The sequence below is a fragment of the Galeopterus variegatus genome, unplaced genomic scaffold (assembly GCF_000696425.1).
Source record: "Galeopterus variegatus unplaced genomic scaffold, G_variegatus-3.0.2 Scaffold1093, whole genome shotgun sequence".
Classification (NCBI taxonomy): domain Eukaryota; kingdom Metazoa; phylum Chordata; class Mammalia; order Dermoptera; family Cynocephalidae; genus Galeopterus; species Galeopterus variegatus.
The window spans coordinates 299,450-312,220 of record NW_007727204.1 but is presented as its reverse complement, the minus strand read 5'-3'; the positions used below and the strand labels follow the sequence as shown (position 1 = coordinate 312,220).

General features: G+C 33.7%; 1 protein-coding gene across 1 annotated transcript in view; it reads left to right on the top strand.

Annotated features, from left to right (window-relative positions):
• The window catches only part of LOC103592123 (contactin-associated protein-like 2), a gene marked incomplete at its 5' end in the record, with an annotated part of 252,742 nt that overhangs the window by 143,301 nt on the left and 96,670 nt on the right, over nt 1-12,771 (top strand). Inside the window, one exon of the mRNA XM_008574721.1 lies at nt 11,011-11,160. Within this exon, the coding sequence (XP_008572943.1) occupies nt 11,011-11,160 (150 nt within the window). The remainder of the gene's footprint in view (nt 1-11,010; nt 11,161-12,771) is intronic.

Sequence of the window (12,771 nt, the reverse complement as noted above, 5' to 3'; positions counted from 1 at the left end):
TTCAACCAATAAATACATAACCTTGTTTTATGTGTGTTTGTGTTTAAGGTGACCTTATTTAATATATATCAATGATTTAACATTGGACTCATGGCCAACAGCATCATAACCTATTCTTGAAAGAAGCTTATCTAAGAAACATTTTCTCTGTGTAAGACACATCATTGTCTTCTTTCACTCAGGAACACTAGACAGCACTTCAGCACCACATTTGGAGACTACTTTTCACAGCAAAGTCAACAAAAAGCACAAAAAAAAAAAAAAAAAAAAAAAAACCCACCACATGGCACTAAATACACAATAAAAAGAACACTTCTTTACAGGATAACAGCTGAAACAAGAAGGCAGAACGTGGCATGGTCTTGTCGGATCTCAGTTGGAAACTTGTGCATTGAGCAACTCAAATTTGTCACCAGTCTCTTATGTATAAGTCCAAAGACCCCCAAAACACCATGGGTGTTGATTTGGAGCTTACAAATAAATTTTAGCAAGTAGGTAAATTTACAAATGCTGAATCTGCAAATAATGAGGATCAACTGTATGTAAAATGCACAAATCTGAAAAGTACAATCGAATGGGTTTTGATAAATATATACTTAGTCAACCAACACGTGAACCAAGATATAGACAATCTTTACTACCTCAGAAAGTTTCTTATGCCAATTTTCAGTGTCTTCCCACTTTCAACCACCACCTCTCTTAGGCAGCCACTGTTCTGATTTCTATCACCATAGATTAGGTTAGCCTGTTCTCATATAATAGGATTCATATAGTGAGTTATTTTTGTGTCTACATTTTTTCATGCAACACAATGTTTTTAAAATTTGTTCCTGCCATTGCTTGTATTACTAGTTCATTCTTCTTTATTACTCAGCAGGATTTTGTTGTTTGAGTATACACTGCATGGGTATACAATTATTTCCAGTTTGGGACTGTCATGAATAATGTTGCCAAAACATTCTTGCATGAGTTTTTTTGCCACATACATTTTGATTTGTTGTATAAATACTTAAGACAAGAATTGTTGAGTCATAGAATCAATGTATATTTAATTCGATTAAAAAAATGCCAAAGAATTTTCCAAAGTGATTGTGCAACTTTATACTCCCACAAACAAGGTGTGAGAGTTCAAATTCATCCCAATCCTAGTCTCAGTCTTTTTTATTTTTAGTCATCATAATGAGTATAAAATTGTATGTCATTGTTTTAATTTCCTGATGACTAATAATGTCAAGCATTTTAAATGTGCAAATGGGTAATTAATAGATCTCTATTTGTGACACAACTTTTGTCCCTTTTTGTCTTTTAATTATTGATTTGTAAGAGCATTTAGTATATTTTGGTATGTTCTATTTTCAAGTATGTGTTGCAAATATTTTCTTCTAGTCTCTGTCTTGCCTTACAAGTTCTTAACCATGTCTACTAATGAGCAAATGTTTTTAATTTTCCTGAAGCCCAATTTATCAAGTGATTTTGATATCCTCTGGGAAATTTCTGTCACTCCCAATGTCCTGAATACATTCTATATTTTTGTGTTTAGGTCTAAAATTCATCTAGAATAAATTTTTGTTTTATTGTGTAAAGTAGAAATCAAAATACATCTTTCCCAATATTTATTTAATTGTCCTAGCCCCATTTTTTTGAAAAACAAAGAAAACCTTTTAATTCTCCATTTAATTGCCGTACTGTCATTGTCAAAAAAACAATTGACCACATATATGTGGGTCTATTTCTGATCTGTCTCTAGATTAATGTAACTTTATAATAAAATCTTAAAATCAAGTGATAAATTTGTTTGATTAGTTTAAATATTTGAGATGTTTTGCATTTCCCTGTAAATTTCAGAATCTTTTCTATATTTCTACAAAGACCAGTGTTAGAATTTTGATTAGAATTACATGGTACATATCCCCATTTATTTAGCTCTCTAATTTCTCTCAGTAATGATTTGGAAATATCAATGTGGAACTTTAAAAGCTCCCCAAATGACTCTAACGTGCAGACAAGATAAGAACCACTAATCTAGGTCACTTCTTTCTTGGAAGATGATGGCTGCCAGATTAAAAAAAAAAAAAAAATCCATCCCTTCCCTAAAATTCTATATATGAAATAAGTGTAGTGATTATTTCTAGCAACATACATAAAAAAAAAAATGCCATGAAATATGCTCTACCCAATATATTTCTTAAAGATTCCGTTCAAGTGGTTCTTTCGGAAAAAAAAGACATGTTCCAAAGTGACTTTCTGCCTTTTTACCTATACAGAATAGCATTTGGCAGTTTCTTTAGTTTAAGAAAATGAAAGTATCTTATGGCTACCCAAGGACCTTATTACAGGATTTATCTGACTATGATCAATAATATTTATAAGGTGGTTTGGACTGAGATGTGAAAATGAGAAAGATTGACTTAGATCACTTTTCCTATGATATGGAATTTATGTAGATAATATAAAATGTAATACATGGAATATTTATGTACAAATATATATTCCCTTTTTTCTTTTTATTGCATAAATAGATAATATATAACTCATGAAATGCATCATTAGCACATCATAGAGTTCTGTAACTGCCTAAAGATGGATTCGTATTCTAGTAAATTTTTCTCTAAAGGCTGAATATTGAGCAAAAGACTGAAAACTCTAGTCACTGTAATTTTATTTGAAGCATTTTCCAACAGATGTTACATCTTGGTTTTCTACTATATTTTAAATACTTTCTTTTTTTTCAATATTCATTAAACCAGTCTTTTTTTCTTGTCTCTAATAAGACCAACATCTGTTTCTTCTTGTTCAATTGAAGCAACCACCTCAAGTCTTACTTTAAAAATAATACCATTAGAAAGACAGCAGAGATAGAAAATGCTTCATTAACATTTTAAATTTGCATACTAAACAAGTTTTTCTAACAGTTATACGTTAGAGAGATGTTAGAAAAAACATAAAATAATTTAGTTATCTTATGGAAAAAAAAATAATAATAATACCAGAAACTGGAACATGGGTCAAAGATGTTGAGTTTAAGTTAAAATGCTCTGTAAAAATACTGGTTTATTTTCATAATGTCAAGTTGAACAGTTTTTATCATTATGAATTATTATGAATTATTGAATAACTGATGATATCTACTATAAAAAATGAAATCATTTTAAACATAAAATTAAATGAAAACTGTTACAATAGTCTATATTTTTAAAACAAAAATACTTTGGAAAATATGTTGTACAGTTTATATCATCTGCTCAAAGTCAGTCACAATGAGAAGTCCTTGCATGGAATTGGATTTAATTTTTGAAACCATTTCAAACATTCAGAACCACATCTATTGAATAACTAGTGGAAAAACACATTTTTGGAAGGAGAAAGTAAATAAGTAATTATGAAGAAATAAGACTGATTTTATTGTACAGCTCAAAATTGGATTTCAAAACTGTTGATATTAACAAGAGATATATCCATATACCTTCCCAAATCATCAAATTCCCTACCATTGATACTGCACTATAGGGTTTATATACGGAAGGAGTGTTTATAAAGAAACCATTTTTATCATTTCTTATTGGTTAATGTTTGCATAATTAAAGTACAACTACCCAAGTTGATATTTAGAGAACTAGGCTCACTCACTGAATAAATAGCAATGCTAATATTTATTGAGTACTAACCGAGTGCCAGGCATTGTTCAGGGGGCTTCATAAAGTTCATGGAAAGATTCATACTATCTTTTAATTCTATTTTTCCATGAACTTTTTAAAAATTGAAACATAATTGCTCGTACATATCTGTAGGGTACTGCGATGACTATCAATACCTGTGTGTAATATGTGATGCTCAAGTCAGGATAATGTTTAACATTACACAATGTCATCATTTCTGGTGTCCCTTTACCAATTTCTTGCTACCCCCCCCCCATTTCCCCCCTCTGCATTGGAGCCAACCTAAACATCCATTGATGGATGACTGGAAAAGGAAAATGTGGGGTGTGTGTGTGTGTGTGTGTGTGTGTGTGTGTGTGTGTGTGTATATATACACTCAATGGAATACTACTCTGCCATAAAAAAGAATGAAATTCTGACATTTGCAGGAACATGACTAAACTTACAGAAAATTATCTTAAGTGAAATAAGCCAGGAACAGAAAGAGAAACACATCCTTACTCTAAGTGAGAGAAAGAAGAGAGAGAGAGAGAGAGAAAAGGAAAGAAGGAAAGAAAGAAAAGAAAGATCAGAATAACACATTGAATTTCCAGAAGGAGAGAATCCATGAACTTTCTGAATTACCCTCATACACTTAACCCTCAAAGTAACCCCACTATTCTCATTTTGTAAAACAGGAAACTAAGGCATAAAGAGGTTAACTTGCTGAAGGCCCAGCTCTTAGGTGAGTAGAAATGAGATTTGTATCCAGACAGTCTGACTTCAGAGTCCATGTTATTGTCTGTTATGCTGTTCTACCTCTTGAGAGAGGGACTGTCAGTCAGACACCCTGGGTTCTAATCCTTCCTCGATCTCTGATGGGACATATTACACATATGCCTGAATATGATACGAACCCAACTATAAGGCAACCACCCATTTTCCTAAGGAGATAATTAAGTACACTTTTACTTTCTTGTTTATATAAACTTTTAAGGTTGTAGGTGAAAATGTCTACGATATTTACTATGTTTTTAGAATTACATACATAAATGATTTAGAAGTTCATTTTCCACCTCTAATTTCTTCACATGCAGTTTTAACATCAGTGTCTTTGCCATAACTTCGTGAACCATCTAATGCATCTTGGTGGAACAGATCATCGTCACCTCTGTCTAATTTGTTTGAGATACAGGAATGTTTTCCCATGTCTAATGCCACGTCACTGTACTGTGATCTCCACATTGTAAAGACTTATTATATTGCTTTCATTTTTAGAAAACTTACTTATCACTACACGAATATGTATAAATCTAAGGTAATAACCTCCAAAGAAAAATTACCAAATTTAAGTCTCAGCTTCTTTTTCTACAAAATGAGACTAATTAAAGTTTCTTTATTTTTTGACCTCCTGCTATATATATAAATATACCGCCTCCTACGTGCCAGGCACTGTTCTAATGCTATACAACTACTAATTCACCTACTCAAAACAAACCTCTGCAGTAGGTGCTATTATTTGCATTTCAGAGAAGAGAAGCCTGAGGCACAGAAAGGTTAAAATTACCCAGGTTAGCAAGGCACAGAGCAAACACAGGCTGTCTGGCTCATAGACCAGTGAGTCCTCTTACTACCACCATATGTGTGACCTGCCCTTCTGCTGTCTCGCTGCTCACATGGTCATGCAAACGGTGTCTGTGGACAGTGCCAAGCATGTAGGAGCCTCTCAGGGAATGTTTGCCCTGGGAGGCATGGCCTCTTTTTTAAATTATTAATAAACATCATCATTTTCAGTCTCATCCTGATTCACTGTCCAGCTGCCAGGGCCCCACTGCATCTGGGACTGTGGGTCCCTTCAGAGACTCTCTGTGGATAGAAGACTGAGATCTCTTTAACAGTAAATGAGAAGAGCTGCTTTACTCTTGTTTAGTGATGTGTTCTTTGTTATTTATGATTTGAAAATTTTCTAAGACTTGAGATAATGAGACATTGTGTTTTTTCCCCTAAATAAGCATACATCTTATAGCATTGATCTGGTTGACTGTGGTACTCTGAGTAAATTTCATATGTTGAATTCCAAAAGCTCTTAAATTTCGTTAATGTTCCATTTTATATGAATTAAAAATTATTAAACAATAATGTTAATTTTTTTAAAAAATCCCTTTAAAAAGCTATTCCTTATAGCTTCTCTGAAGCAGAAATAATTCTGTATTGCTTCCTCCAAGTGACAGATGGCCCAGGAAAGGATAACATCAAATCACATCTGGACCAAGTTTGTAGGAAGGTCACATACTTTGGTTTTTAGTTCGTGCTTCATACAAAGTCCTTTGGGTCTCTCACCTGCACCAGAAATAAATAAATAAATAAATAAATAAATAAATAAATAAATAAATAAATAAATAAATAAATAAATAAATAAATAAATAAATAAATAAATAAATAAATAAATAAATAAATAAATAAATAAATAAATAAATAAATAAATAAATAAATAAATAAATAAATAAATAAATAAATAAATAAATAAATAAATAAATAAATAAATAAATAAATAAATAAATAAATAAATAAATAAATAAATAAATAAATAAATAAATAAATAAATAAATAAATAAATAAATAAATAAATAAATAAATAAATAAATAAATAAATAAATAAATAAATAAATAAAAACAATATAGGTGATATATATGCTGAATCTGTGGACCACTTTTCACTGTTAACAATAGATGGCTAAGTTCTGAGTTGTGGGAATAGCAACTATTTGGGTATCAAAAGGTCTGGATAAGGGTCTTTGTTCTGCAGACTAACAAAAAAATAGCATTGTCAATGTTACGGACCCGTTGTAAAGCGGAATGAATGCAATGTACTTTCTGTTAAGAGTTTCACAATGTATGGAAATGATCCAAGTGAATACTCACAGGTGTATGTTAATGTGACTTGGGGGAGAAAGATCGTAGCATGTGCTGGTTACACCTGTGATGTAAAATTTTCATTTAAGATACAATTTTAAGGTAAGAACATTGTGAGAAAATACTAAAAGACAAATAGTACGTGTGATGCTTCAACACAACAAAAACCCGATGGTGCAAATGACTGACAGTTAGCAGATAAAACTGGATGGTGTCTCAGTTTATTTCTAGCCCCAATGCTGCATGAAATGAGGACGGCCCCAGGAATGGAGCTCCTCTCCAGATGTGGTGGCAAATGAAGGAACACGTGTGTGTGTGTGTGTGCGTGTGTGTGTGCGTGTGCGTGTGCGTGTGCGTGTGTGTATGTGCAGTATAACTCTGATCATAGATGCACAGGGGCTATACAGCATGTTTTGTTGTTTTGGTTTTTGTTTGTCTGTTGTGAAAATTCAGGCTCTGGAACCAGATAGATCTGAGTTCTAATTCTAGGCTCTGCTATTTATCAACTATGTGATGCTTACACTTTATTAGACTTAGTCTTTCACCTATATAATGAAGATAATAATTTAATTTTTTTCCTGTGAGGTATAAATGAGTGAAATGCAAGTAGAACACTTGTAAGTGTGGCTAGCACATAGAGCTTTGAACAGCATATCTATATGAGTCGCTAGCACATAGAGCACCTAGAGCCTAAAACAGTATATATGAGAGATCCTCAAAAACTTCATAGAAAGATTCGTATTATCTTTTAATTCTTTTTCCATGATCATTTTGAAGAACCCTCAATACTCATATATGCAGGGATCATAAAATTGGATTCTATTCTGGAGAGAGGCTTCAGGCTATTGTTTTTTTATAACATGTGAACAAAGAAAATTTAAAGGCAGCAGCATATTTTCTTTTGAGCAATTGGGTCATCATTGCCACATTTAAGATTGAACTTCATTATATTTGGGGGCTCATTTCTATCATAGATTGCTGAGGCATACCTCTTGATGATTAACAGTAAAAGTTCTAAATAATAATTGGGATTAAAGTGAATAGGAATCAGTGTAAGCTTAGGTATAGCAGGGGCTGCTATCAATAAGGCTCCTTTAATTTAGAGTCCAATTTCTCTAGGAATTAAGATCCTTGAAAAAAATAAAATAACCTTTTGATTTTAATCTGATTAGAATAATGTATCTTTCTGCCATGGACAATTAAGCTGATGATGTTCCATTTATAAATTAATTTCTTGATGAAATTTTCATAGGAATTTTCTGAAAGACTTTCTAGTCTACCATTTAGGATAACTGAAGGTATTTTGTAAGTGACTTTCTCTAGATGTGTGGTTCTTTGGATTATATTTTGGGATCAAACATTTGTAACATTGATGTCCTTGAGATCCATGTCCCCCAAATGCATTTCAGAGCAAGGTTCATCACATTATAAAGGCAAAAAACCAAAACCAAAATCAAAACCTTGCACTCCTATGGTCAATCAACAATAAATTCAGTTTTGTGCTTTAAAACAAATTGCTATGGTGAAGAGAATCCAAAGGGATCAACTTGAGAAGAAAAACTGAGTTTAAATGATTTGCTGAAAGTATTTTTCTTGTCAGAAATAGAACATGGACTAAAATTATGCTTTTTTTTTCCAATGAGAAGCTGTCTTACAAAGTAACCCATAAGTTCCCCAAAGTAGACCCTAATATAAGAATTGGGGCACATATAGTTTATTTCACCTTGACTCTGAGAATCTGTGGTAACTAACTGCTGCCCCATGCACACCTGGCACTCTGGCCGGTCCCTCTTTCTACATCACTGGAAGCCATTGCAATGTGTGGGCACTGTCTGCAGGTGACAGCCACATTGGGCTGAAAGATATGCTTCATTAAATAACTTGATAATTGGGCAAGCTCAATTACTGATGTATTTAGGATGGTGAAGATTTATAGGGATATCTACTGGCATTAACTTAAAGTGAACAATATTGCTTACCCTTTGCATGATTATTTCCAGCATGGAAACCACAGTCAGAAATGCCAGTGCTGTTGTTATTGCTGTAGTGTTCCATCACCAGCACAGCTGTCTATGAAAGTCAGAATGCCAAATTCCTGCTCCAGAGCACCCCTCAGACTCATTCACTTATTTATTCACATCTACTGTGCACCAGGTGTGGCTTCCAGTGCTGGGTTTTAACAGAATAAAACTGACAAAATTCCTAACCTCAGAGAACTTATAATCGAGTGGTAGAAGACAGAAAATTAACAAATACACTAATAAGTGAACAAACAATAGATTTGGTAATGCGAGATGCGACAAGGAAAAATAAAGCTCGGAAAAAGAGTGATGTTGGAGGAGTGGGAAAAATGCCCTTTTATATAGAAGGGTTGGAAAAGGCCCCACTGATAGAATGACATTTGCAGAGACCTGAAATGAGGGAGAAAAACCATGCAGGCGATTCACACAAGGCATTCCAGATGGTTCACATACCATCTGAGGTCACTGTAAGGACTTTGGCCAGTATTTTTAGCGAGTTCAGAAGCAACAGAAAACTGTTGTAAGGGAAAGACTGTGATTTCAATTACATTTTTAAAAAAATGAGATTACTTTTGTGGAGGGAATAGACTGTAAGTGAATAGAGTGGAAACAGGAAAACCAGCCAGAGAATATAGAAATATTCTAGGCCAAAAATGATGGTGGGATTCAGTTGGCTGTTTCCCTTATTACTTGTTTTATGCCATGGATATAATATCTATATACACACATATATAAATACTTACATATAATTTTTCATAATTTGGAAATTATTCTGTATTAATTACTATAGAACAGGAATTTTGTATTGTCTGTCATTGCAGTAAATTGTGCTCAATTAATATTACTAAATTAAAATTTAAAAGTAGTAAGAAAAATATCTGTGGGGTGATTATTTGTACTAATACTTACAAAAATATGAGTAAATACTACAGGTATGTGAATATCTTCTATGTTCCAACAGGTCATAATTTTTTTTTCTTTTTTAGAGTGTAAGCTAATCCCTAGTTTGTTTTTCTGAAAAGGATTACACAGTAAACAGTCTAGGCTTTGCGGGCCATACGGTCTCTTGTGCAACTATTTGTCTCTGTCATCATAGCCACGTAACATATAAACAAATGAGCTTGGCTATATTTCAGTAAAATCTTACATGGACACTAAAATTTGAATTTTGTATAATTTTCTCATATTATGTCATTCTTCTTTTGATAGTATTTTTCAGTTGATTTCTTTTCAGCCATTTAGAAGTGTGAAAACCATTCTTAACTCAAAAATTGTATAAAAACAGGCAGCAGCAGAGACTGCAATTTGCCCATAAACTGTGGTTTTCAGACTCCTGGTGTACATTATCAGGGGCTTGGAGCCTTCATCTGTGGTTCATTGATTTGCTGTCACTTTATTTTTGGATGCCTTTACTTGCTTGGCTTCTCTTTCTTTTGGAAAACTGAAGTGTATCCTCACATAACTTCCACCCATGGAGTCTATATTATGCCATCTGGAGCAGACTAGAACAAAATCTCTTCCCTTTGCCATAGCATAGTCCTTTCAAGGTCAAAGAAGGTTACTGTGACCCTCTTGGACTTCTCTGTCTATTAGTGTTTCCTTAATTCTCTCCAGGACTTATGCTCAGTGGCTGCTTTCCTCTGTTTGCTCCTTAATTCTCTAACTAGTCTTTATAAAATGAACACAAACTAAGCAGAAACTTTAAGCAATTGTCTGCCTGACAAACAGTTCAATAAAATTGTTTTCAAAAATCTTTGTATCAAGCAACAATGAAGTGCGATTGTCGGAAGTGGGCATTGCTAATTTATTTTGTTGATTTTTATCTGTTTAAATATCATCTCCATTATAAAGACACCGTATGTTTAAATGATCAGATAATCCTGGTATTATTTCCTATGATCATTAGTGGTTAATTAGTACATGTAACTTCACATACTCACACATTCGTTCTTTAGTCCTTAATTTTTATAAAACATACTTGCCAACTGTGGTTATTGAGAGAAAATAAACAATAAAATAAATAATAAATAAGTATTTTTAAAACAGAGAGAGACATTCGCTAAAAGCCATAAATCCATTTTCTCATCTGAGAGTGGGATCTAGCAAAGCTAAACAGAAAATAAGTTATTAAATTAAAATAGTTCATCATCACCCTCCTGATGACTTTGTTCAATGCTTTCTTTTCCCCAGATACCCCAACAGCATATTAACACTATTTTCCTACTTGCTTGGGGTATATTATGCCTTATTCTGTCCAATGGGGGATAGAACCACTTATGATGTTAAAGAAATATGAGATATCAATGTGATTTGTAAGCAGCACTGTATTTTCCTAGATGAAAATATTTAATTTTTACTTGTAAGAGGCTGACTTTGTTGATATTAAAAATTGCGTTTAACTAAACCGTCTTAAGAAAAGAAATTGGCTTTTGTATTACCAGGCTCCGGGTTGAATGACGGACAGTGGCATGAGGTTCGTTTCCTGGCCAAGGAAAACTTTGCTATTCTCACCATAGATGGAGATGAAGCCTCAGCAGTTCGAACTAATAGTCCTCTTCAAGTTAAAACCAGCGAGAAGTACTTTTTTGGAGGTAAGAATGTCATTGTTTATTGGTTAATCCATCGCTAAACATGGAGTTTCCAAATGAAGTTTAATTATGCATTTATATTCAATTCAGTGGATTCCATAGATCTCAAGATAAAATAAATGAACTCTGTGATCCCATTCAGCTAAAAAGAGTCAAAAAAATTTGTTTCTTTGTGATGAAGGTATTAATGTGATGTCACCATGTTGTTCTAGTCCAGTTCAGATCTCCAAAGTATAACACATTGAGATTCTGAATTCATTCATTCTCATAATACTGACATCAAGAGTCAGGTCTTTAGATTATGTACAGGTCACCTATTGCTGTGTAACTAATTACTCCAAACCTTCAAAAGGCTTAAAACGACAAACATTTATAAATCGCACGTTTTCTCCAGATCAGGAATTCAGGAATGGCTTACCTGGTTGATTCTGATTCAGGGTCTCTCAGGAGGCTACAATCAAACCGTTGGCTGCCGCTGCATCATTGGCAGCCATGACTGAGCTAGAGCATCTGCTTCCAGCAAGGCTTGCTCACCTGGTTGACAGATGGTGCTGGCTGGGGGGCCTCAGTTCTCTTCCGCATGGCCTCTGATTCCACAGTACCTCTCTTCTTCAAGCAGCCTCTCCTATAGGTCACTGGGGGGTGGGGGTGAGAGAGAGAGAGAGAGAGAGGAGAAAGCCAGTTACTGCAAGAAAGTTTTCAAGACTGAAACTACAGGGTTTTTCTTTTTTATATATATAATCCAGTCTTGACAGTGACATCCATCACATCTGTTACATACAATTTTTACTTTTATTATTTATTTATTTATTTATTTATTTCAAATGTTCATGAGATACAAAGCTGATTGTCCCCCCTCCTGCCCATGATGTGGGGGCCAGATTCATACTGGGGACATACCCATTACCAGAAATTGCTTTAGTACCCTTTGTCCCCTTCCAATTATCCCCCAACCTCCCTCCTCCTCCCCCTCCCCCCTCAACTTCAATTTTGTCACCCTAGGAGTGTTCCCTCCCTCTGTTGGATCATGGGACCTACTGTGGTCTTTCTTTCCTGCCTTCTTTCTCTCTTAGCTCCTAATTTTTAGAAATGAGTCACTAAATCCAGCCACACTTAAAGAAACGAGATTATGCAAGGGTGGGAATACCAAGAACCAGGGATTGCTGGGCCCATTTTAGAGCTTGCCTACCACAGACTAACTTATATAATAAGCCACCTGTCACAAACACTGTGGTTCTTATGTAATGAAAAGATTCATAAAAAGAAAGAAAATTTACTGTAAATTCTACTGTATGTGAAAGAGTGTTATAGCAAGGACCTGACATATTTTCAAATTAAAGAAATGTAATCCTGCCAGAAAATGATTTCTTTTTATCTTTAAGGAATTAGGAGAATATCTTTTATTGAAGTGCTGGGTGTGTTGTTTAGATGAACACATCTTTCATTAGATTATCGTCTTTCTCTTCTTAATTATTCAATGTAAGATCTAAAAAATCTAACACATTCTTAGAAAAGTCTTTGGTTTAAGCTTTAAAAAATATTACATGTATTTACTACTGAAAATATTTCTATTAATATTTACATATTTTTATTTGTTTTACAAATATATTTGTA